Source organism: Manihot esculenta, chromosome 13 (genome assembly GCF_001659605.2).
Source record: "Manihot esculenta cultivar AM560-2 chromosome 13, M.esculenta_v8, whole genome shotgun sequence".
Classification (NCBI taxonomy): Eukaryota; Viridiplantae; Streptophyta; class Magnoliopsida; order Malpighiales; family Euphorbiaceae; genus Manihot; species Manihot esculenta.
In genome coordinates this window covers 33,252,593-33,280,343 of record NC_035173.2, presented here as the reverse complement: position 1 = coordinate 33,280,343, position 27,751 = coordinate 33,252,593, and the positions used below count along the sequence as shown (strand labels likewise).

Sequence of the window (27,751 nt, the reverse complement as noted above, 5' to 3'; positions counted from 1 at the left end):
ATTTAATTAAAATAGCTTTTATCTCGATTATTTTAATTTTAATAATTTATATTCACTAATCCTTTCACTAGAATTTAAAAAATTGCAGAATATTCATTATAGTAAACTAAGAAAAACAAGTAATTAATACTTTCAAATTTTATCAAATGATAACTTTTTATAAATATTTTTTTTTAAAAAAAATTGAGAGATAAAAGTTTATGGATTTTTTTTTATCGTTCAATAAGTTGGATTTTACGGTTGTTTTGAATAGGCTAGATTTGAAGTCTTGGTTCTTTATTTGTAACCCTTTCTCTTATTTACCTTATAAAATTAAAACCAAATTAAATCTAAAAACAAACTGTGATCGTGGTAAACAAGCAATAAAAAATAATATAACAGAGTTTTAGTCAAATAATAGTGATATAGACAGAATATCATCAAAACACACCGGTGCGATTTAAAAATATCAATATATTACAAAAAAATTTAAAAAAAAATGAGAATAGAGTATTCCAATAAATATATTGAATTATTTATTAATGAATCCCACTAAAAATACTCCTAAAATAAAACTAATGATAGAAAAAATTGTCTGACTCATGAAAGGTGAACTAGGACAAAACTTGAAAATAAAAAAAAATTGGGTATAGAAAAAACAACATAATCACCCAAAATAATCAAACTATGAAGAAAGCCGCAAAAACATATGAAAGCAAAGTGAAAAAACAAAAAGAAATGCTTCCTCTCTCTTTCTCTCACCTTTAAGCATACCACATTGTTTTTGGGTAAAAATAAATATTCTCATTAAGAGAAAAAATCAGATACAGATTTAGGCGTAAAGCAATAGAATAAAAGACACAAAACCAGATTTGATTGGAAAACCACAAAATTATTACAATCACAAAAAACTTTTCTCTTAGGTTAGTCTTAGCTGGCTACGGTGATTTTTCAGCTTTAGTCTTTAATTTTCTTCCTCATCTTTCCAACCTTTTTATCTACTCCAGCTCTCGTCTTCAATTTTCTTCTTCATCTCACCAACCTTTTCATCTACTCCTTTTTATCCTTTATCTTTCTTAACCCATCCCTCATTCCTTTTTTCCTTTATTTTCTGAAACCATAATGAATAATCCTAACATTTCCATTAATACTTTAATTAATATGACTAAAGATCTATCTTGTGAGGAACCAATTTTGGAACTAGTTTCTAAGTGCTCTGAAGGGAAGCAATTGACAAATGATAAAAGGTATAATCCGTTGATTTTGAAGACTACACTGGAAAAAGTCTGGAGGAATGTTTCAAGTTAGAAGGCGTCTAGAAGGTCTATTTATTTTTATCTTTAAAATAAGGAGGCTATGACTTCTAGAAGATAAAAATAAGGAGGCTATGACTTTTATTCTAGAAAATGGTCCACGCACAATTCATAACCAGATGATGATTTTTAAACAATGGCCACCAAACAAAACCATTCATGATATTGATATCTCTACATATATGGGCTACCCCTAAATTATATGTATTTTTTTAAAAAAAATTAAATATTGCATAAAATATTTAAAAAATTAAATTAATTGTAGATAAAAATAAAACTAATTTAATAGTAAAATATAATAAAATAATATTGAAAATTGTATAAAAATTATAAAAATATTAAATCAAAAGAGAAATTTCGTAGACATAAAAATATTTTTTTAATTACTATTTTATGAAAACTCAATTATATTATCTATTAAGTTTATTATTTAATAACAGTTAAAATCTAGTTTTTTTTTTAAAAAAAAAAAAAACAGCTTAAGTTTACAACAACTTGAACCTTTTAAACGATTTCAAATTTTTTAAACAATTTTAATTATAATAAAAAAATAAAATTTAATTTTTTTTACTAAAAAGAAATTAAGTTTACATCAATTTCAAAATTTTTAAGCGATTTTAATTTTTTAATAATTTTAATTATAATAAAAATTAACAAAAATAATTTATTGTATAACTTTAATTTTAATATTTTTAAATGCAAATTTATAATTATAAATGAATTAAAAAATATATTAAATTTATATTCATCAAGAAATTAAAAATTTGGAGGAAATTCATTTAATTAAAATATTTTTTAAATCATAATTAAAATTTAAAATAAAAATAACAAAATTCTTATCGGTTTAAATAAAAAAGTCATTCAATCAAATATATTATTTTTCAATTTATTATGATATATATTTATTTAAATTTATAATAAAAATAGAATTTAATTACAAATAAAACTAAGAATTTTAAAATTAAGTTAATTTTAATAATAATTTATAATTTTTTAAATAAATAAAAATATCTCTTTTAAGATTAATATATTGTGATTTATTGATAAAATTTTTTATATTATTTAAAAATAGTAATACAAATTTATCTGACTTATGTAGTGGTACTTTTTATTTTTCCATTAAAAAAATCAATTTATGCCTATTATTAATTTAAAATTATTTTTTATATTTTTATATATGATTTTTTAATTCATTATTTTTTAAAAAATAATTTAATTTACTATAAAATTTCAATAAATAAATTTTAAATATAAAAAAATACTCTATAATAAAATTTCATCAATAATATCTTCAATCAATTTAAATTTAAGTAGATTAATAATGTAATTAAATAATTAAATTAAAATTTTTTAGTTAAATTAAAAGTTTTTAAATAATAACAGATTATAATTATTTTTTTAAAAAAAATTATAGTTTAACTTATGAAAATTTTGAATACAAATAATTTAAATATTAAAATAATTCTTCTTTGATAAAATTTAATTACCTATATTTAAATATTAAGAGATTTGATCAATTAATTTAAATTTAAATAAAATAGTAATATAATTAAATTAAAAATTTTTAAATAATAATGAATTTATAATTAATAAAATATTATAAAAGTGATTTAAAAAATTCCAATATTTTTATTCCACTTTTTTATATATATATATATATATATATATAGTATAAAAAGCAAGTTAAACATTTTATTTATTTATTTTTTAAAAAAGCAAGTTAAACATGATGAAGATGTTGTATCTGGACGGACCAGCATTCGATCGGTTTAGTTTAAAATTAAATTGAATTAAAAAAATTAAAAATTAAAATTTAGTATTTATAAAAGTCGAATTGATTTTGATTAAAAATTAAATTGAATCGAATTAGTTTGATTCAATCTGATTCGATTTGGTTTGATTGTTTTTGTTTTTTAATAAGTTTTTTATGTTTTTACGGAGGCAGCTATGGTTTCTGACCAAAATCGAAGCCGCGTGGTCCAGACGATAGGGACGGAGAGAGATTCTCACTTCCCTCATAAAAGTTCCTTTCCCCATTTTAACTTTTCAAAAATATTTTTCGGTGTATTTATTTTGATATAACTGTAAAACCTATTATATTTATATATAAAATTTTATAAAGAGATATCCATATAATTTTTGAAACAAAAAATTATATTAAAAAATAATATCCAAATATATATATATATATATATATATAATTATTATTTAATTTTTATAATATGTAAAAATTAATTAATTAATTCTTTTATTTTAAAAATATATATTAAAATATAACTGAACTTTTAAAAAATCTATTAATTAATCATTTCATTACTTTTAACCATTAAATATTTTACTATTTAATTTTTATATTTTAAAAAATTTATTAATTAAATTTTTAAATTTAAAAAGTCTATTAATTATAAATTTTATCAGTATCAGAAATATTTTAAACTTTTTATAATATTTACCGGTTAAAATTAATAGAATAATTAACTAATAGATTTATATATATATAATAATTTTTAAAATTAAAAAACTAACTAATAAATTTTTTATATCATAAAAATTAAAAATTAAATAGTAATTTAATCTTAAAAATATTTTGTAATTTAGAGATATAATGGTAATTTTTCTTTTAGTTATTTAGATACATGAAAAAACTATCTTAATAGTCCGAAGAAATTTTCACAAGTTCAGGGGCCATGGTCTCCTTTGCCCACGGTCAAGAACCTTCAACTACAGATCTAATCTTTGTGGTTTTCATTTGATTTTTTTTCGTTGCTTTTCTAACCTTTGCTTGTTTTTCTATCCTTGACTTTGGGCGAGGATAGTTAGTTTTTTATTTGTTATAGCCATCCTTCACAAAATTTTTAGCCATGGACAAATGGTTAGCGATTTGTTTTTTTTTTTCTTTTTTTTTATTTGTTGTTTGTTTTGTGTGCTTCCAAATTCTCAGTACTGATTTTGCGAGGAACTTTCTATTTGCTAAGATCTGTTTTACTAGGACTTTGATAAGTGCTTCTGGTGTGAAGGATATTTGTTTGCTTGATGTCGATATTCCCAATATCGCATCAATACGTCCGGTGGTCACGCTTCCATCGACTAGTTTCTGCAATGTCTCCTTCCTTTGTCACTTCTGCGATGTCTCCTTCCTTTGTCGCTTCTGTCGGCAAATGACTCCTGATATTGAAGACTTGTTGTTTGTTTGTATGTGTTATATATTCGTTGCCTCTGCTTTTTCTTGCTTTCGTACGCTTACTAGTTTCTGCAACAGTGTTTTGTGCAGTTGATGTATGTCGCTTGTTATCGTGCTTCTATATTCCTTTCCTATAAATTCGCTTGCTTTCTCTAGTCTCAGCTCTAGTATTTGAGAATCATACCGATAAGTCGTTTGTAGGTGGAATTGACGTCTATGGCTAGCGCGCAGATAGTTGAATCGTTTATTTTTATTTTTATTTTATTTTATTACTAATTTTAATTTATACTTGATTTAATTTTTATCGTTTGAATTTAATGTTTCTTTTAATTTGGATCTTTATTTTTTGTAACCCTATTGTATAGCTCTATAAGCCATGTAATTTACTTAGCATTGATGAAAAAAAAAAGCCATAGCCGAACAATATCCAAATTAAGAATGTAGACATTAAAAAAACATAAAATCCAGGCGGACATATTTTAATGGTCTAAGATATTAAATTTATTTTAGTCCAATACTCTTTCTATTTTTTATTTATCATTTTTGGAATTTTCTTTTCATAAATACGAGTTATTTTTTTATATTTGATATTATTTATTTTATAGACAAAATAATTTAAATAAATTATTATAAAATTATATATAATTTTATTTTTATTTAAAATTAAAATTTTTTAAATTAAAAAATTTAAATTCTTTCATTTTTAAATAAAAGAATCTTTTATTAAAAAAATGAGTTGAATTAAATTTTTATACTTTTTTTCATTTCAAACAGAAAGTTTATGATTTCAATACTTTATTAAATATTTTCTTTTTTGATTTGTTTTTCAATAAATAGAGTCTAAAATATTAATTAAATTTATTTTATTTAGATAGATAGTTTAATTAAAATTAATACTCTATTAAAAATTATTAAAGTACAAATAAAAAAAAATCAGAGGAAGTAATATTCATATCTCCTATCTCAATTGATTACCGTTTGGAAATATATGTGGAATGAAAATTCTTGCTGATTTTTTTTTTTTAAAATAATAAGAAAATTTCATTAATTCAAAAAGAACAAAAAAACAATATGAGGAGGAGGGATATCAATCCAAACTCCTTGATCTGACTCAGAATGAGCCGATGTTGCTAGAATATGAGCGACATCATTCGCAGATCTATGAACAAAAACACACTTTGCTTCCTCATAACTAGATAGAAGCAGTTTACAATCTTCTATAGCATTCCGAAAAGTATTGAGCTGGATTAAAGAGTGTGGATGTGATCGAGCTCTTTTCAAATTGGATGCTCAGGTACTTGTGATGTCAGTTAATTGTGAAAATTCTTGCTGATTTAGTTATTCATAATCGGTTAATTGTAAGGTATAAATAAATAGATCATGTATGAAAAAAAATTATATTTATATTTCGAAATGAAAATGATTGTAATTTTTTTAAATAATATATATTTTTTATTATTTTAAATAAAAATATATTAATTATCATAAAAAAATATATGTATAATGAAAATATTTATTAAATTTCGTTGATTATAAATTAAATTAACGGTAAGATATAAATAAATAAATTTTATATAAAAAATATAATTTACATATTTATGTCTCATTCATGAATATGGCGGTTAATTTTTTATTTCTAAACGAAATACAAAATTGCAAGCAAGAACTCTTGGACATCTCATAAAATTGAAACGACACAGAAAATTTGAGTGTGATCCTCGGTAAAAATCGAAAATGATCCAAACTTTTAGGATACAAAGAACACTTAGAAATCCTTTTTGATGAAAGCAATAGATAATGGGAGAAGAAGACAAAGCATTAAATGACCATTGTTTTCCATCAACGTTGCATGCTTTAAAAGCAAGTAACTTTTTGCGCTTTTTCCTTTAAGCTGTCAAGCTGTTGACGCTGAATATTTTGTCGCTTAGGCTGGAAGAGGGATTTCAAGTCCACGCTTTAATAATCTCAGTGCTATTAAATTAAATTAATATGATATTAATGGATTTTAATCATGTTTAAAATTGAAACATTTTTAATTTAAATTTTAATTCAATCAATTGTATTAAAAAAATTAATGTAATAAATATTTTTTTAATATCATTAATGTTCTGTCCGTTTTATAATTTTTATTTATTTATTTATTTTTATTATTTTAAAATATTATCCAGTTTTACTTGTAGAATTTGACGAATAGATTCTTGACTTTGACCATTTTCTGAAACTTCAAAAAGTACCCAAAAGAATATTCATCACTACGCACTGGATACTTCACCAGAATCTTCATTTCTCCATGAACATATCATCTAGAAGATAATCCTCTTCCTCTTCCTCCTCCTCATCGACCTCTATGGGATCAGCATTCACTTGCTTGTTATTGTTCTTTTCCTCTTCCACCTTGCTGCTGCTGCTGCCGCCTTCGCCATGGACGTCGAGCTTATAAACTTCCATCTCTTTATTGTCTGTAATCTGCATTTGTGTATATTTAGATAATGGGAAGTTAGTTTTAGCTTTCTTTCCACGGAATCTAATTGCAGCCTTGTCGTAAGCCATAGCTGCCTCCTCAGCCGTGTTGAAAGTCCCTAGCCACACACGGGTTGCCTTCCATGGATCACGAATCTCCGCCGCCCATTTTCCCCACGGCCGCTGCCTAACTCCTCTGTACTTGTTCTTCTTCGTTCTTCTACGGTTTCCTCCACCTTTTCCCTCTCCGTCACCGGATTCTTGTTCTTGGTCAGACACGAAGTAGTTGCAGCCGAGACAATCCACAGAATTCATATTACAAACAGGACACTTGGAAGCAGAATCCTGGATAATTTGCATGATGGAGTTTGGACTAGAGGACGACGTCGTACCTGAAATAACGTGCTGGAGAGCTGAAACTATGATGGAGTCTTCTTCTTCTCTGGTCAAGCTCGTTCCCGCCGCCTCCATTTTATTTCCTTAACAACTTAGTATTTTTATCGTTTTTTCTGTTTTGTGATTTCTCCCCAGTAGTGTTAGCCAGAGGCCAGCGTGTGCTGTGGGGGTGATGGCGTTTAAATATACGAATCGAGGGGGAAAGTCAGAAGACACGGTTTGGTTGAATCTATCTTGAACTTTACGTGGGGACCACGACGTAATAACTGAGAAGAAAGAGACAATTAATCAGCTTAGTACTTAAGATAATGAATTTCGGTTTGGTTTAGCTATAGACAGTCAAGCCGTTCGAACCGACCCATGTTCGGCTATACGTCGGTATGTGTGCATATACATAATTAATAATGGAAATTTAATTTAATCTATCTTTTTTTATTTAATCATTTACTTTAAAAAATTATTATTTAATTTATATAATATAAAAAAATTTATTAATTAATTACTTAATTTTAAAAATATATTAAAATATTTATAAATTAGTTTCAGCTATTAAATATTATAAAAAAATTTAAAATATATTTAACACAAAAAAAATTTAATTAATAGATATTTTTATAAAGTTAAAAGGCATATTATAATATTTTTACATAATATAATAAATAAATAATAAAATATTTAATAATTAAAAATATATAAATTTTTTAAAATTTCAATGATTTTTAATATATTTTTTATGATGAAAAGATTTCTTTCATTTTCACGGATGACGCCAATTAAAGATAGACCCAAGCTGTATTTTGGTAAATTTAGTTTGGTGTGTGTTTCTCTCTTATTTCCTTTATTCATTTTTCTTTTTGTCATTTAGTGATCTATAACTGTTGTATTTCGTTTGTACCCTCCTATCACAGTCACACTGATATTCTGTATTTTCTATCGTTAGATGATTATTTAATTCTATCCAACGCAGTGTGAACACGATCCCAGACGTTACAGGATTTATTATCTCACGAGGTTAGAGAGATAAACGAAATCAGTTCTTCCGCGCATATTTGAGTCTCGTTCGGCTCATAATGCTAGTTTTAAACTTATACATGAGGGTAAATCATATGAATGTTGGACCCTAATAAAATTAAAACTTAGTCTTTTCAGCATGGGTCTAACATGAGCCGAGATCTGCAGATCCAGTTATCATCAATAAATTAAGTATTAAAAGAAAATATGATTTTAATAATATTTTTAAGATATGAATAAAAATTACTTATTATTTTATAGTTAATTTGTGATTTTACAAACACGTATCTATATAAAATAATCGAATACTATATAATTTCTCAACTATAATATATTGCTTTGGATCAGTTTCCATCACCTTAAATAGAAAAACTTTATTAGTAAAATAAGACAATAATTATAACTACGTTTTTAAGGGTTAAAAAAGATAATGATAAAAAAGTCCTAAATTTTTCTATTTTTAATAACTTTATTTTAAATTTTTTAATAAATCTATTCTTATTTATGCCATTCAATTTAATTTAATTGTACACCTGTTTTTTTTTTTTTTAAATAAATTTAATATCTTTATAGTAGAAAACCTACTAATAAATATATTAACCACTAATTTACTATAATCTCTAAATTAAACACTCTAACAACTCATAATAAATATTTATATCTTGAAAATACTTCAACACACCAGAAATAATATAGCCCAAATTCATAAATTTTAATTGCATCATCATCTCTTTAACAGTTAGATCATTCAAATAATTTTTCAAGAACATATATGATCCTAAACTTGAAAAAGAAGAAGGAAAAAAAATCTGTAAATCAGAAAAGAATTGAAACAAATTACAAACCAATCCAAATCCACAACAGAATTGCAATGCAACATTAAAGGAGAAGAGGTTGATCAATGATCTACAATGCAAAGATGAAGAAGTCATAAACCAACAACAGTGGTAGCAACAACTAGATCCAGCGGTGAATCCAAAGATAGCAGTGGTGTTGGTCGCGTGTTAGATAGCAGCATCATCTTGGGCTTTTAACTGCTCAACATGAAAGAGGGAACTGAAGAAGAAGAGAAGCGAGGAAGACGAAAATGAAAGAAGGAAAAAGAAAAATGGAGGGAGTGGTTGTATCGGCTATGGGTCGAGGGTAAGGCTTGAGGGAATAAGATACTTTTTAAAGGTAAAATTGGCATAAAGTTTTAAAATCAAAATCAAATCAAATCAATTTTCTCTCATTTGTTTTTGTGTTAAGACTTTAATAGTAAAATTAAATAAAAAATTAATTTTTTTAAAATTTTAATTAAAACTGAATGGATATATTAAAAAAACTTATTTATTTTTTTGTAATATATAAAAATTAATTAATTTTTAATTTTAAAAAATATATTAAAATATATTTAATATTTATTAATTTTAACCGCTAAATATTTTATTATTTAATTTTTATAATTTTAAAAAATTTATTAACCTTTAAAATTTTTAATAATCTATTAATTAATTGTCTTGTATTAAGAGTATTTTAATTTTTTTATAATATTTAATAAATAAAATTAATAAAAAATTAATTAATCAATTTTTTAAAATATTTTAAAATATTTTTTAAAATAAAAAATTAATTAATAAATTTTTTTATAAATTAAATAGTAAATTTTTTAAAAATCAAATCGAAAAAATCGGAAGGAAACCGATATATTAAAAAATTAAACTGAAAAAATTAAATCAGTTTAATTGGCTTAATTGGTATTAACTTGTGAGAGCGGCGCGCCACCCGCCCGATAATGATTAGTTATTAATGGTACGGAATAGGCAGCGCTGACCGAGTCAAGAAAATTGAACAACTCTACAGATAAAGATATTTTATCCGTTTGAACTATTGAGGAGACAGGCCAACAAAAAAAAACAAAAAAACAAAAAAAAAAAAGAAGAAGATATTTTATCCGTTTGAACGCTTGAAGAGCCAAGCCAAAAAAACTTGAAGAGGCGCGACATTACCGATACAGCTGTCAACAGACAGCCAGAGGCTATGGCCTTCTCAGCAACCGAGGGGAAAAAGTGCACTCAGTCATTTTGGAACTGCCACATGTCGGCTTCTTGCCAGTTTCCAATGACATCGACACTCTGTCCTTATTGTTCTCGAACTGCTGCCTTTAGCGATCCGTTCCACACCTGAATTTCTTTGACCGCCAATTCTTCACATTGAGAATCTCTGTCTTGATCGATCAGTCTCAGGCTGCCACATGAAAGCCCTCCGTTGTCTATAATCTTTTCATTCCACAGTTTGGAAACTAAAACCAGCCGCCTTTCTCAATTGTCTTGCTTCCATACTACACCTTACTCTATCGGCATCTATCCACCGTCCAGCTGCTGCATATATATTAGAAAGCATCACATATGTTTCTGAATTTTCTGGGTCCATCTCGAAGAGCATGCCACTGATTTTCTCCCCAACTTCAACCTCCCCATGGATTTTACAAGCACCCAACAGGGATTCCAGTAGGCTAATTGAAGGTTTACACGGCAGCTTTTGAACTATGCCATAAGCCTCTTTCAGGTTACCTGTTCTACTAAGTAGGTCCACCATGCAGGCAAAATGCTCGATCTTGGGTGACATTCCCTGTTCTACCATGGAGTTGAAGACCATCCAACCTTGCTCAACTAACCCAGCATGACTGCAAGCTGATAAAATACTTGAATAAGTAAAATCATCTGGTCTTACCCCTGAAAATTGCATCTGGGAGAAAAGTTCAAGGGCAGCTTGACCATTCCCATGTAGACCAAACCCATTAATCATCACACTCCAAGAGACAGCATCCTTTTCCGGCATGCCCTCAAATATCTTTCTAGCAGCTAAAATGTTTCCACACCTTGCATATAAATCTATAAGGGCATTGCTGATAACCACATCTTTGTCAAATCCTTTGTGTATCACATACGCCATTACAGAATGAGCAAGTCTCAGACTATTTAATTGAGAAAATGCTGAAATTAAACTAAGCACTGTGATATGGTCAGGTTGCAAGCCCACTAGAAGCAAATCTCGGAACAAGGCAATTGCTTTTTCTGGACACTTTGTTTGGATAAGCCCAGAAAAAATGGCATTCCACAAAGATACGTCTCTTTTTTCATTCATTTCAAATATTAAAAGAGATAAATTGGCATTCAAAAACCTAGCATACATGGATATCAGGGAAGTAAGGAGATGAGTTTCTTGTAAAATTCCCGTTCTGATAGCAAAAGCATGAATAGACTTACCTTGCAGTTGGCTGCAGCATACAGGCAATAAATTTATCAATGTTACACAATTTGGTCTCTTACCCTCCATTATCATTCGTCTAAACAAGATCAAAACCTCATTCTTGAGATTGTAATGTCGAATGCCACCAATTAGGGCATTCCAGGACACGACACACCTTTTGGACATATTTTCAAAAATTAATCTTCCTGCATCTGGATCCCCACACTTACAATACATGCTAATAAATGCATTTACTAAAGAAACGTCAGAGGCAAACCCATTTTTAATGGCATAACCATGAAGCGTCATCCCTTGACCCAAATTTTCAGAGTCGCAATATATAGGGAGAATGCTTATAAGGGTGACTAAATCCATAGCCAAGCCCTTTCTCTGCAGCTGATGAAGAAAATCAGCTGCCTTTTTAAATTCCCCACCGTGTACACACCCAGATATTATAGTGTTCCATGACACAGAATCCCAACTATCCATCTTGAGAAACAACTTAACAGGATAGGCAAGCTGATTACAATCAGAGTAAAATGCCAGGAGTGCATTTGCCACGTTTAGGTTTGAGTTGATTCCCTTTCTAAAGCTATATGCGTGGGCAGATTTTCCAAGCAAAATGGCCTCTAGTTTGGAGCAGGCAGAAAGTATGCTAACTATAGACACTGCATCTGGAATAAATCCACACAATTGCATTTCACAAAAGGTTTCCAAACTGGCATCCCACAGCCCATTGTGCACATATCCTGAAACCATCGCATTCCATGATAAGATGTTTCTATTAGGAATCCTCTCAAAAATAAATTTGGCTTTATTGATATCTCCAAGCTTGGCATACATGGACACAAGGGCTGTTAACACAGAAACATGATTTTCTGAGCCATGTTTTAGAACACAAGCATGAAAAAATTCAGAAAGCCAAACACTATTGACAACCTCACAAGAAGGAATAATGGACACAAAGGTGACTGAATTAGGCTGCACATTTGAATGGTGCATTTCTCGAAATATCTCAAACGCTTCAACAGGCATCTGCTTTTGTACATAGGCTGAAATAATAGCATTGCAAACAGCTACATTCTTATCCATCACAGAATTGAATAAGTTTCTAGCAGCAGATAAATGCATATCACTGGCATACATTGAAATTAAAGCAGGCACCAGAAAATTATTCACAAGATGTCCAGACTTTACAGCAAAGCCATGGAGAGATCTTCCAATATCCAAACATCCTGAACGAGTGCAAACTGGAATTATACTAGCCAGAGTGCTCAAATTGGGCCTTAAACCCACTGAAAATATATGCTTGAAAATCTGGAAGCATTTATGGTCACACCCATGAAAAGAATACCCAGCAAGCAAAGCATTCCAAGAAACCAAGTCTGGTTGCGGAATTCTATCAACCAGTGCGCATGCAGTCCGCATATACCCATTCTTTGCATAAAAGTCGACCAAAGCAGTCTGGATAACAACATTTTGTCCATACCCACTTCTCAAAACAGCACAATGAATCTCTTTTCCAATCCCAAAAGCACCAAGAGCCGAAGACGCCTTTATCACGAAAGGAAACGTAAAATGATCGGATGGGCAACCAGAAATCCGACAGTTCAAATATAGAGACAGAACGTGTTCGTGTAATCCATGATTGCTAAGACCCCTAATCACTAAATTTTGCAGGAAGACGCTTGGTTTTCTGATAGTATTGAAGGTTGAGAGAGCTAAATCTAAAGCACCCAAATGAAAACAAGCCTTTAAAAGCTCTCCTAGTAAACCCTTGCGCTCAATTAGACCGTGCAAGATAAGAAGAGACTTGAGAGACTTGAGGTGATTTACATTTTTGCAGAGAGGTAAGAAATGGAGGAAGTTGATGTTGGAATTGAATGAATGATACATTGAAGGGTTGTTTTTACTGGGTGCTGTTTGTTTCTAGGAGTGGAAAGACAAACAACGGCTGGAGAGAGATGGAGGGAAGAGTAAAGAGAAGGGAATCACCACGGGAGGAAGATTCAAGGTATATGGTAACCCATCGATGCTTATATTCCCGCCATTACTGCAGGTGTTCGTTTCTGATTATGAGAATATCTCATTGATGAGAATTGATTTCCTTTGCCTAAATTTGCAAAAGATTGGGTATTTGGACCTCGGCCGCTCCATATTCGCTCGGTGAAATTCAGTTGCCAACTTTAACCAAAATTTTTTATGATTACATCATTTTCAAAATATAATAATTAATAGCTCATTGGTCTAATTTATTCACTTTTTCTAACTGTATTTATTTAAAAATAATAATAGCTTTATTTTTACAATTATATTAATTTTTTTAAAAATTTATTGGAAATTTAACTAATTTTTTTAGCATTACATATTTTAAACAATAATAATTAATAGCTCATCGGTCTTAATTCTTTCATTTTTAATATATGTATTTAAAAATTACAATAACTCAATTGGGATTTAAATGATTCAATTGAGTTCAACTTATATTTTAAGGCAAGTGCAAGTGAAACAAGCGAGTTCAATTGGGCTGCCATAGGCAAGTTCATGCAAGGAAGTAAAATGAGAGCCAACATATGAGCTGAAGTTCTAGCTTCTTGCTCTCTTTCCCGCCTACTTTTTCTTTCATAATTTCACTCACTTTGGTTTCTTTCCATTTCAAATAGTTGAAGACAATGCTGCAAGATGCTAGCAATATCAATCGTATATGCATATCTGATCTGAATGCAGCAACACAAGTTCAAGACCAGGTGAAAAAAAAAATACATTAATTGGTAAGAATAAAGAAGATTTTTGATAGGGCATAATGGAGATGGATAACGTTGGAGTTCATCATATTGCCATTTCTAAGTGCTTTAGAGTTTGAAGTCTTCATCATGAGATGCTTTAGAACATTTAGTTGCAGTACAGAACATGAGCAGAATGTTAATAGGTAAGGTGATGATAATAGTTGCGGAAACGCTATCCTCGCAAATGAATGGCAAAAAATAAAGAAAAGGAGAAAATAGAAATAGATAAACAAAGTTAAATATCCCTCAAGTATACACAACTAATTACATCATAAACCATTCTTTAGATTTAATAAAAAAAAAAACTTTATTTCTACGAATATACTCCAGCTACAGAAATGCCGCACCAACCCCTTCAGCATAAGATGGCTGTCGACATAGTGCTGAACTCCTCCACTCTAGTATCCATATGTTGTCCTTTTCATTATCCTGATGAATTCCTCCACACTCACTTCCCCGTCACCTGTAGATTTCATTAAACCATCACACCTATTGTCATTAGAATTGTAACTTACACAAGATAAATGCCAAGATAATTGCTTGCAAACACAATATCTCCAATTTATAAAATCATCCATCTTTTGTGTCACTAAATTTCATGCGCCAAAACCTTACAACAACCTAAATGACACATATACAGTAGCAAGAGCCCAAACATCCATGTCTGTCTGACCATAAAAAAGCAGATAGGAAAAAGTGATATATACAAAACATCAGCATACAATTCCTTTCCTATGGACAGCTGAAATGGAATTCTTAAGTGCTGCACCCAAGGTAAGGATGCATATAGCGCAGGAAGAGCATTCCACTTCACCACACAAATTATTAATCAAAACATCTTTCTCAATATAAAACATTGCATTCCTATTCTCATAGCATTTCTGTAAAGAAGGCTAACTATTATTTTAGGTTCTTCAGTAAAAGAACTTAAGGGGATTTGGGTGATAAGATTCCCTGAGCTACTAGTTCAGCTGCCAAGACATTTAAGGGTGAAACACTCACAAGATCTAGCTGTCCTAATTCCTAAACATTAATAGGCTGCTGACGCCACCATAATAATGACTCATGCAAAATAAAAGTACAACAAAAGCACTCACTAAGTGTTCTATACTGATTGGGTTCACAAAATTGAAGCCTTTTGAAACTAAAAAAACATTACATAAGCTCTCAATCCTGCATTGGCAGGCTATGAAGGAGTTGTAAACCTAAAGGCCCTCCCCATAAAATTCTACACACAATGAAACAAGCATCTATCAGATCTCTCAATTTGGAGTTGTCACATCTCTCAATTCAACTATCAGAAAATTAATCAAATGAGTGAAATTGCATTAGTGTTATCACATAGTGTGCTGCTTTATAATGTTCATTTCTAGCTCTGGCTGTCAGTATCAGCTAACAATATTGCAAAAATTGACATGGAATGTGTTACGTATTTCAGAAAAAGGAAAAAGAGAGGAGCTCAAGTGACAGCTGTGAGTTGTTAGTTTTGAAAGGGGCGTGACAGCTGTGAGCTGTGACTTGTTAGTTGTTACAACAGAATTAGGGGAGAGAGAGTCACTATTCTTGTATAAATAAGAATAGTAGCTCCGCATGGAAACATGGAGAATCAATAATAAGACTCCTTTCTTTCTCTCCATTCTCTTCTCACCTGATTCTCTATTCTTTCTCTTCTAATCTCATCTGAACCTTCTTTATCTCATCTGAATCTTCTTTCTCTGTTTTGGAATCTAACAATTTGGTACCAAAGCGCTGGGATTTTGAATCTGTGGGTAGCGGGCAGAAAAATAAAATGACTAGATCTGGAGCTGTCAACCAGGAAACGAGAATGGTAGAATTGGAGGATCATATTAGAGCTTTGTGGGAGAACGCGAAAAAGGAGCTAAGGAAAGAAATTAAACAGAGCACAATTGAGACCAGAAACGTTATTCTAAAGGAATTGCGATCTATGTTTGGTGTAGGGATCCTCGATAAAGGCAAAGGTGTTGCGGAGGAAAGTATCGAAGGGGCCGAGAACTCTGCTATATCTATGGGACTTCACGCAGTAAGCCTTGGAGGCAAGGGAATCCTTCCGAGCACAAAGGGACCTGGAGTTGTCATAACGAAGGACCATAACAGTACGAGATCAATAGTTGATAATGACATGTTTAAATTCATGCCTAAAATCAAATTGGTCTCATTTGATGGGAAAGAACCTCGGGCTTCGCTATGGAAACATATAGAGTACTTTGAGATCTATAGGATTGTGAGGGAACAAAGGATAGTTGTAGCGAGTTTATTATTGATGAATAGGGCAAATTCATGGTATCACAATTAGGTTAAGGAACAGGGGGGGAACACTCTTAGGAGGACTTTGAGAGAGATTTTTGTTGTAGGTTTGGGGGGAGGATACTTTGGAGGATGTGGTAGAGGAGATGATGAAAATGAGGCAAGAAAAAAACCGTGGGTGATTAAATTTGAAGATGTGAGAATTAGGGTGGAGAGGATAATGGCAATTTGGAGGAAACTTACTTCCTGTTAGTGTTTGTAGGAGGATTACAGAAGGATATTAGACCCGTTGTAAGAATGTTGCGGTCTAATTCCCTTGCTCATGCCTTCCAAATTACTAGATTTCAAGAGTAACTCTTAAATACCAGCAGAAAACCTAATATCTATTCCAGATTTTCTCAGACCAATCCTAAAACTATGACCTCAGCCGTCCCTTATAAAACTAATTCATCGTCCCAAAATTACCCTTATCCACCTAAACCTCCCATCCCTAAAGTAAATTCCAACCAGAAAACTACCGGTCACTCTAGAAGCCAAAACTCAGTAAACAACCCTAAACAAAAGCTCTAACAGCTCCAATAATTCCCAAAACATTACCAGACAGCCTAGACCTTGCTTTAAATGTGGAGAAAGTTACTTTCCTAGTCATCAATGTAAGCTGAAAATGTTGATGGTAATACAAGGGGAGGATAAGGATGGTACTGGGCTGCTTAAGCAAAAGCAGATTGGGGACGAGGGGGAGGAAGTATGGCATGATGCGGAAGAAGAATTCTCTGAGAATTTGGAAGTGGCCACCTTATCGGTACATGCTATGGAAGGAATTCAGAATATAAATAAATCAAATTGATTGGGAGGCAGCAAAATAGGGAGTTGTTGATATTAGTTGATAGTGGAAGCACTCGGAGCTTCTTAGATGCAAAAGTAGCTAAAGAATTAAAATTTCCTTTGATTAAAGTTCTTGCTATGTCTGTAACAGTGACCGATGGAAGGAAAATGACAAGTTGCAAAGTATGTTCTGACTTTTAGTGAAAGATGCAACACCACTCCTTTAAATTCGATTTCAGAATTTTAGAGATGGGAAGCTATAATGTTATCTTGGGTGTAGATTGGATGAAGACTTGTAATCCGGTCCTATTTGATTTTGAGGCATATACTATCAGTTTTAAAAGAGATGGGAAGGGAGTAGTGTTACAAGGAATTGGAGAACTCAGCTCCAGGGCTAAACTAATGCAGAGTGGTGATTCTCAACAATTATGGCACAAAGGAGGTAGGGATTTCAAAAGTCCTCTATTCTGTATTCAAATTCCTCAGGTGACTGAGTTTGCTACCTTGCCGAAAGAGGCAACCAGCATCTTTATTGCTGAGCTAAGGCACTCTTAGATAAGTATAAAGGTGTCTTGGAAGAACCAACTCAATTGCCCCCTTTTAGAAGTCACAACCACTCCATTGCCTTCTTACTGCTACCCCAGTCAGCATTAGACCTTATAGATACCCTCATTTCTAAAAGGCTGAAATAGAAAAGTTAGTGGATGAGATATTGATAAACGAAGTTATTCAACCTAGCACTAGTCCATATGCTTTCCCAATACTTTTGTGAACAAAAAATAAGGAAGTTGGAGGTTTTGTATTGACTATAGGAAGCTAAATGATTTGGCTGTTAAGAATAAGTTTCTTGTTCCAATAATAGAGGATTTATTGGACGAGTTTCATGGGACAAGAGTCTTTTCTAAACTTGATTTGAGGGCTGGTCATCACCAAACAAGAATGAATCCCCTGGATACGCACAAAACAGTTTTTAGAACACACCATTGGTAATATGAATTCACTGTTATGCCTTTTGGTAAAACCAATACCTCAGCCACTTTCCAAGCCCTTATGAATCACATATTTCAGCCTTATATCAAGAAGTTTGTGTTGGTATTTTTTTATAATATTCTCATTTATAGTCCTTCATGGGAACAACACTTATTGCATCTGGAGCAAATTTTTCAGATTCTCCTATTGCAGCAACTCTTTGTGAAGCTGAGTAAGTGTGCTTTAGGCAGGGAAGAGGTGGAATATTTGGGTCACATCATATCTGAAAAAGGAGTTGCTACCTAAAGGCTCAGCAATTCTTTCCTAGCCAACACCTAAAACAGTAAAGGAGCTTCGAAGGTTTTTGGGATTAACGGGCTATTATAGAAAATTTGTTCACAAGTACGGCATTATCAGTAAACCACTTACAAATTTATTGAAAAAAAGATGCATTTCGATAGAATAAAGCAGCTCAGACAACATTACAGCATCTTAGAGATGCCATGGCATAAGCACTTGTTTTGACATTTCCAAATTTTTCAAGACCATTTGTGGTGGAGACTGACGCTAGTGGTCTTGGAATGCGAGCTATTTTACAACAAGAGGGGTACCCGATCACTTTTTTATCTAAGGCTTTTGGACTTAGATGCCAAGCTTTGTCAGTTTATGAAAAGGAACTATTAGCTATTACAATTGTTGTTTCAAAATGGAGGCACTATTTGGAGCAAGGATTGTTTTTTACAAAGACTGATCATGAGAGTACAAGCATTTACTCGAGCAATGGTTACACACCGACTTGCAGATCAAAGAGGTTTCAAAGCTATAGGGTTTGCACTATAAGATTTGTATAAAAAGGGTAAATAACAAGATAGCTGATGCTCTATATAGAATTTCAATGGCTGCAGAAATTTACAATTCAACCTATAGTGTTCTTTGCAACCTACTTGGATGAACCAAGTATTCCGTAGCTATGTGATCGAACGAAATTTCAACATATTTTTCATACTATTCTTAGCATTGATTTAAGTATTTTTTTAACTAAATTTGTACTTTTAGTTATATTTCGCAAAAAAAGCAAAAGAAAAGTGGATTTGATAAAAAGTTGTTAAAAAGTGCTGAAATTGACTTAACCAGTGATTTGGGCAAATCCACCGGATGATCATACTTCACATAAGCCAGAAATTGCCCAGACTCGCGAGTTGAGTTAACCATATTAAGATGGTGGATTTGACCACCGCCCAAACCACTGGGCAAATCAACAGTCTGCAAAGGCAGACTTGACAATGAGTGGGAAATTAATTTAAATTTGAAATAAAAGATCATATCTCATCATTCAAGCCGCGGGATCTTATACGATTTTTCCTCTTTAAATGCGGCATAATATCCTCCTTAAATCAAGGAGTCTTATCTTGAATGGAAACATATTAAAAGAAAGATTTCTAATTCGAAGCAAATAATATTTCCTATCTCCAAAAGGATTCTACTAGGGTTGAGCACCTATTTAAACTCATCCTTGTGGACAGCCACAACATCATCCATCCTTTATCTTCCATTCTTTTTTCTCTTTTGTATTTTCTTTCAAAATCATAAGTGACTAAACTCTTTATTTCTAGTTGAAGTTAGGGTGAAATTTCAGTTTATACATGAATTGTGAAATCTAAACACAATTGTTCATCTTTTATTCTTCCAATATTTATGCAAATTCAATTCTTAATATTATTATTGCTTTGTTATTTGATCAATAGGACCCATTGTTCATAATTTCAAAGTAATATATTGTTAGTTTGAATATTTGAAGTCCATAATTGCTTAGGTTATTCAACAACAAGTAACAATTAGTGTAACCCACTAAGAAATTGCATGATCTAACTTAAACTCACCACGCAGTTTGGTTTGTTGGTTAGAATTAGGTCTCTCTAATTCTTAAGGCAGTTGATGAATAAAATCCCAAACACGTTCTTTGGGCGATTTGTTGGTTAAGATTAATTAGCGAATGTTTCCTAATTAATTTAAATCTAAGGAGAGATTGATTATATGGAGTGTCTTTCATAACTATAACTAATTTATTGGAACAAATAAAAATATTTTTATTTTTATGATAAAATTCTCAAACTGAAATGGATCCAACACTTCAACTAGAACTTATTTACATTGATTTTCTTCTCTTTTGATTATCGCTTTCTTTAATTGTTTTGATCTTTATTTTAATTCATCATCAAAATCCCCCTATGTTATTTTTATTGTTTATTTTCCTAGTCATTGTTTAGAAATTTTTAGTGTCAATTTCCTGTAGATTCAATCCTATTCTCCCTATACGTAATTCATATTTGTTGATTTTTAATAGATTATTTTTTGTGACTTCGACACCCATCACTATGATCAGGATAAGAAGGCTAAGGAGTTAAGCTCTCAATTATCTATTGATGAGAAGGTTGTCCAGGATTATTCTTGCAAACAAGGGCTATTCTATCACGACAGATTATATGTGGGTAATAGTGGTCCATTAAAGCAACAACTTCTTGACCTCTACCATAATTCTCATCTAGGGAGGCATTCGAGCATCACTCCTTTCATTAGACTGAGAAGGCATTTTTTTGGCCTAACATGTTGAAATCGATGGTAGATTGGGTGCAAAAATATGACATTTGTGCCAGGTATAAATAAAAAAGGTGTGCTTCTCCGGGTTTGCTGCAGCCCCTGCCTATTCCCAACCAAGCTTGGCAGTATATCACCATGGATTTTGTGGAGCAATTACCAAAATCTCCAGGCAATGATACTATCCTAGTGGGCATTTGTAGATTGATGAAGTATGGCCATTTTATAGCCCTCCAGCAACCCTTTACTGCTACTGCAGTTGCAAAAGTTTTTCTTGATACCATTTTCAAACTCCATGGTCAACCATTAACCATAATTACTGATAGGGATAAAATTTTTACTAGTATTTTCTAGAAGGAGCTATTCAAAGCTATGAAAACTAAATTAGCTTATAGCTCGGCATATCATCCTCAATCGGATGGTCAATCTGAGAGATTAAACCAGAGCTTAAAATGTTATTTGAGGTGTCTTTCTTTCTAGTCTCCTCATTCTTGTGCTAAATAGTTGTTCTTAGCAGAATGGTGGTATAATACCAGCCATCATAGAGCCTTGAAGAGGAGTCCTTTTGAGATGGCTATCAGCCATCTTTTTTAGTCTTCTTACCTTCTGAAGATACAAAGGTGATTGTTATAGCTCATTTTGTTCATCACATACAACAGCTGTCCAAGTTGATAAAAGCAAATTTAGTGGCTGCTCAGAATAGAATGAAGCAATATGCTAATAAGAAGAAGTCGAAAAGGCAATTTGAGGTAGGAGATTGGGTCTATCTTAAGTTACAACCCTATAGGCAAAGTTCCTTAGCCTTGCGAAAGAATTTCAAACTTTCAGCCAAGTATTATGGACCATTTGAGGTGCTGTCTAGAGTTGGGTCAGTAGCTTACAAGTTAAAGTTGCCTTCTACATCTACCATTCACCCAATGTTCCATGTGTCTCTGCTTAAGAAGACGTAGGGGAGCAGGCCGTGGTGATAACAGAATTGCATACTTTTCTTGAAGATACTGTGTTGATCGCCCCTGAGAAGGTTTTGCAGACTAGAACTATTAACTGAAGTAACCAGCAAGTTCTTCAAGGCCTCATTAAGTGGTAAGGCCTTCCTGAAGATGATGCTACTTGGGAAAATCAAGCTTTTATTACTTCTCAATTTTCAGAGTTTCAATCATTTTCGGAGTTTCAATCTTCTTGGGGACAAGATTCTCATAGGAGGGGTATTGTTACGTATTTCAGAAAAAGGAAAAAGAGAGGAGCTCAAGTCACAGCTCTGAATTGTTAGTTTTGGAGGGGGCGTGAGCTGTGAGTTGTTAATTGTTACAACAGAATTAGGGGAGAGTCATTACTTGTATAAATAAGAACAGTAGCTCCGCATGGGAATATAAAGAATCAATAATAACTCTCCTTTTTTTCTCTCCATCCTCTTCTCACCTGATTCTCTATTCTTTCTCTTCTAAACTCATCTAAACCTTCTCTCTCTCATCTAATCTTCTTTTCTCTATTTTGAAATCTAACAGAATAATATTAATCAAGTGCTTCCATAAGCAGGTTACCTATTCCATGATTTAGACAACCAAGCTCAAAATTTGACTTCCAAGATGAAAAGATGGGTGGTGATAAACAACTTAAGCAATGCCAATAGATAGCATGAAGAATAATAAGAGAAAGGAATATCCCCATCATCCTAATGTCTCTTCCGGTGTTATTAAGGCAAGAGGCAACACTAGAGCTTCCTATCCCCTTGGGTGATAGGCAAGGCAATGCCTTTTTAAAAAGGGCAACCAAACCAATTTTTTTTTATACATTTTAAATGTACATGTATATATATGTATAATTAATATAAAATTTTTATATATTTAGTTAGATTAAAATATATAAACTATAGTTGGTAATAAATTATATCTATATATAATGTATAGAATATTAATATTAATTTATTAATATATAAATAAAATTAATAAAAACTAAAAAATATAATTATTATAATTATAAATAATATATAATTAATTATATAAATAGTTAATTAATAATAGAATAATCTATATAATAAATAATAATAATATTTGATATAGAATATACTTCTAATATAGAACATAGAATAATGAAATAATATATATAATAAAATAATAATAAAGTCTATAAATATAACTAAAGAAATTAATATTAATTTTCTAATAAATAAATATTATTTATGAATAAATAGATACTATTTATAAATAAATATTATTTAGGAATAAATGGATATTATTTATAAATAAATAAATAAATAAAATTTATTATATATTACTAACAACAAGATAATTTATGGATATAAGTCCAATTAAGCCGTGTACTTTTATTCAAGGGTCAAATAAGTCCAATTCAAAATTTTGAGTCAATTAACCTCCTAAAAATTATTTATTATATCTATGTATTTTTTAAATTTTTATAGTAATTAAAATACTAAATTTTTTATTTTTTAAATTATAAAAATAATATTTTATTATTAAAAAATATTTTTGTATTATTAAAAAAATAATATTATATTATGTTGAGACTTATTTGGCTCTTAACAAATGTACATGGACTTAATTGATCCAAAATTTTAAATTGGGTTTATTTGGCTCTCGAGGAAAAATAAAGAGACTTAATTAGACTTATTTCTGATAATTTATTATATGTCACTAATGCTCAGGAAGAAAAGCAAAAAAATAAAAAAAAGTCAAAAAGATTCCATGTCTCTTCTCCTCTTAAGGAAAAAAAAAGTAACTTTTACTTTCTCTTCCAACGAGATATCTTCTTCCTCCTCCCTCCCCTTCTTCTTCTTCTCTGTTTCTTTCTTCTCTGTTTCTTTCTTCCTGCAGATCTGCTCTTTTTTTTTTTTTTGTTGCAGATAATGGCACCAGACGACGCCACACCTGGGCTGGGCTAGGCGAGGCGCTAGGTCTATTCTACTACTGAAAAATTCTTCTTTTATCAAAAAATAAGAGAGAAAATCTTCCACACCCAGTTTAAATTTAGGACACTAGTCACACTACATATATATGGGCACATAATCTAGTCTATAGGCAATAAGTTGAAATAAAATTTTTTATAAATGCATGCAATGAGAGAAAAGAAACAACAATATTGACAAAAAGACATAATATTAATGAAATTCGTAAGATGATGTCCTCGTGAAGAACATAATACACTATTAAGAGTTTTACATATCGCAGCCAGGAAAAAGGAAGAATAACTTACGATCTCTGTCAGCTTCATCAACCATATCTTGAATCTCTCTGTCGGTGAAGTTCTCACCCAGCTCCTTTGCTATTCGCTTAATGTCATCAACAGATATCTTTCCCTGAATCAAGTGAATAGAAGAAAAGCCAGTTTCAGAGAGAAAAAAAAAAAGAAAAAGAAAAGCCATCAACAAAAAAAAAGAATTACAAATAAGGACAAATTAACAAAACTTCACATTGTTATCTTGGTCAATGATGCGGAACGCTTTCATGAGCTCCTCCTTAGTGTCCCTTTCTCCGATCTTGGCCGTCATCATATGCACAAATTCATCAAAATCAATTGCACCACTGCCATCCTTGTCAACATCTGCAATCATTTGATTTATTTGCTGCAATGAAAAGGAATTCGGAGGAGGAAACTGTCATGGCTCACAAATTGGGAAGAAGGTAATAAGGTAAAAATTTTCTTGTTTTATGTTCAAGAATAAACAGGATTGAAAAAAGATATTGCAATAGAGAAGACTAAAACGACAGGGTAGGAGAAGTGAACAATTCAACATGTTCATACAGTAGAACATAGAATATACCTCTTCCGTCATTTCAAAACCAAGTGCCCTGTTATAAAATTCTTTTAGTTCCAATATTTTCATGGATCAAAAAATAAAACGAAAGCAATGTGATGAGATATTCATACCTCATGGCAACATTGAGCTCCTTGGCATCAATAGTGCCTAGACAACATAGTCCCACAAATGAATAAGAAAACTAAGCAACAAAAGAATAAGAAAATTAAGAACATAGCAAAGACATATAACAACCAGTCTTTCAGTACCTGAGCCATCAGTATCAAATAGTTCAAAAGCTTCCTTGATTTCTTGTCTCTTCTGTTGACTTAACGCTTGATGGCGTCCTCTGGGTTTCTCTTTCCTTGATTTCCCACTGTAAAGACTTGCCTGTTGAGGCATATTTCATTTCATGAAATACATCATCCAAAAAGTAATTCAATGAAATCTTGAAGAAATTGTAGCTTTCACTGAGATTTGAAACAAGGATTTGGGAACTGGAGTTCTGTTCTTGAATAGTAAAGAATATAGCAAGAATATAGTTGTCAAGTATGTGAACAATAAGTCTCCAAAATGAAAATTCGAGCGGATGTTATTAACAATTGATAACCTTGAGGCAATGACTAGAACCACAAAAAGGGTTATAGCAGTTTAACCTAAGCATTCAAACGAAATCCAATCCCTGATGATATTTCCAAAATACAATCAATTCACCTCATTGAATTTCCTATTCATGCATTTAAGAATCCATACATAGCTAAAAAAATTGTACATAACTATCATTTCCAACCATAATCGCAATAGATAAACTTCTAAATTCCCAATCATTTACAAGATTCTAACAGTTCTAAATTGTTTTTCTTAAAAACTAGCAAAATCATAAAGAAATTAAAAGTTGAAAAATTAAGACAGATGAAATTGGGATCGCGTGAACAACAAACCATTGGATTTCCAGCAGATGCAATGAGATTCCGGAAGTTCAACGAGAAATACTCAACAGAGATGCTGAAAAATCCTTTACAGATTGGAACTTTGAAGAGAGTAGGGACAGGGGAACACGTTATGGGCTCAACGCTCACTTCCCAAATTCCATTTTTTGGAAATACATAATTGGGCCTAGGCCCTTTTTCCAAATTGATTAGTCCCATAATTGCAGCTTGATTTATCACTTTTTTTTTTTGTTTAACAGCACAATTTATTAATTTACTCAAATACTTTCTTTCATTTTATAATATTATTTTTTAAAAATTTGTCTTTACATTTTTAAATAGGTTCAAATTAACCCATATATCTCTTTAATTTTAAAATTTAATATTTAATTCATATATTTTGACTCCGTCAAACTAAAAGTATTTTCATAAAAAAAATTCAACATTTAATAAAAAAATTAAATGGATAGCCCTCCCATTTGATGAAGTTAAAATATAAGTACTAAATTATGGTATTTTAAAAATACAAGGATATATGCCTTAATTTCAACTTAAATTGAAAATATAATAGCATTTTTTTCCTCTAAACACAATAATAAGTTTTAGGTACAATTTTTTTTATTATAAGAGTAATTTTATAAACTTTTTATTCATTGTCCATATCAAAATTTTTAGAATGTATTAATACGAGATATTATGATTATATTATAATCTATAAACTATTTTTTTATATTAGGCAGACAGAGGAATTTTCAGTAAATAGGGCTATTTAAGTAGAGTCAGAGACCTAGGCAGAGTTCTGAACAGCAGACTATTTTGGTATCTAGTATAGGAGGACCAAGTATAGGGTTACCACCAGTATGTGAGCATTGTGGCAGGAAATATAGCAGAGTATGCAGGAGATTAACTGGGGTTTGTTACCTATACGGAAGTACAGATCACTTTATGAGAGATTGTCCTAGAGACCTGATAAGCGGTTGTCGAAGCCGTCAAAAATAAACCTATTAAACAATCAACAATAAACTTGTAGATAGTGGCAATAGGGTCGAACCACAGGGAATTGACACTAAAGATCTTCCTAATAATAACCAAGATGAGTAAATAACAAATAATTAAAAGAGGGGGGTTTGAGTTTGATGATTTAAAACTAAATAGCAAAAGAAAGCAATAATTTAAAGATGAGTAAATCAATAAGAGAAAAGTTTCTAGTTGAAATATGGATCTTATTTCAGATTGTTTAGAATTGATCATTGATTCTTTAACACTCCTATTTATTCCAATAAATTAGTTTTGGATGTGGAAGACGCTTCTCACAATCCAAATTCCTCCTTAGTTCTAGTTTGATTAGGAAACGTTCGCTAATCAAACACTAGTTAACAAGTTGCCAAGGAACGTCATTGGGGCATTATAGCATCGAACAACCGTTAACTGCATTAAAACTTAGAGAAACCTAATTCTAACCTTGCCAACCGCGTGGTCAAGTTTAGATCATGCAACTTGATTAAATGTGAGTTTAAACAATTTAAGCAATTACGGACCTAAATCATTCAAACAATTTATCACTTTAGCAATTTAAAAGCAATGGGCCCTTATTGATTCTAAAAGCAAAGTAATAATTATGGAAAAGATCAGATTGCATAAATATTGAAATAAACAAGAGTTCAACAATGGAGTATTAAATCTCCCAATTCATCACAAAATCTGAAATTCACCAACTTCAACTAGAAAGGAAAGTGTTTAGCCACTCATGGTGGACTAAATACACAAAAAGATGAAAAGAAAAGAAAAAGGAAGATGCTGGAGAGTTTCTGGCGAGTTGAGTTGCTGATCAGAAGATCATATTGCTGGTTTGGAGGCTCTCCTTTTATAGCTGCAGAATTTCTCTCCATCTAGGGTTTTGAAATCCCTCTTTGATTTGGTGTTTGACTCCTCTTTTGATGTTGATTTTAATTGCAATTGGAATTCCTTGGATGAGAGACTCTTTCGTGGCTCTTGGTTTTGTGTTGGAAGTGATTGGATTGGATTTGGACTTCTGAAAATTCGGATTTCTGTTTTCT

General features: G+C 31.1%; 3 protein-coding genes across 3 annotated transcripts; all 3 read right to left on the bottom strand.

The window, feature by feature from the left end:
- Positions 1 to 6,728: 6,728 nt before the first annotated feature.
- Positions 6,729 to 7,467, bottom strand: LOC110630458 (ethylene-responsive transcription factor ERF109). The gene has a single exon (XM_021777969.2). It carries the CDS (start codon positions 7,402 to 7,404, stop codon positions 6,754 to 6,756), a length of 651 nt encoding a protein of 216 aa, XP_021633661.1. The 5' UTR covers positions 7,405 to 7,467; the 3' UTR covers positions 6,729 to 6,753.
- Positions 7,468 to 10,050: 2,583 nt separating this feature from the next.
- Positions 10,051 to 13,765, bottom strand: LOC110629600 (pentatricopeptide repeat-containing protein At1g06140, mitochondrial). The gene has a single exon (XM_021776634.2). The coding sequence runs from the start codon at positions 13,465 to 13,467 to the stop codon at positions 10,603 to 10,605; it is 2,865 nt and encodes a 954-aa protein (XP_021632326.1). The 5' UTR covers positions 13,468 to 13,765; the 3' UTR covers positions 10,051 to 10,602.
- A 791-nt stretch (positions 13,766 to 14,556) lies between these two features.
- On the bottom strand, positions 14,557 to 25,838 carry LOC110628996 (caltractin). The gene is made up of 7 exons (XM_021775822.2): positions 25,707 to 25,838; positions 25,035 to 25,155; positions 24,897 to 24,933; positions 24,790 to 24,817; positions 24,439 to 24,591; positions 24,222 to 24,324; positions 14,557 to 14,820 (listed from the first exon to the last, which is right to left on the bottom strand). The coding sequence occupies exons 1-7, from the start codon at positions 25,707 to 25,709 to the stop codon at positions 14,756 to 14,758; spliced, it is 510 nt and encodes a 169-aa protein (XP_021631514.1). The 5' UTR covers positions 25,710 to 25,838; the 3' UTR covers positions 14,557 to 14,755.
- Positions 25,839 to 27,751: the final 1,913 nt, after the last annotated feature.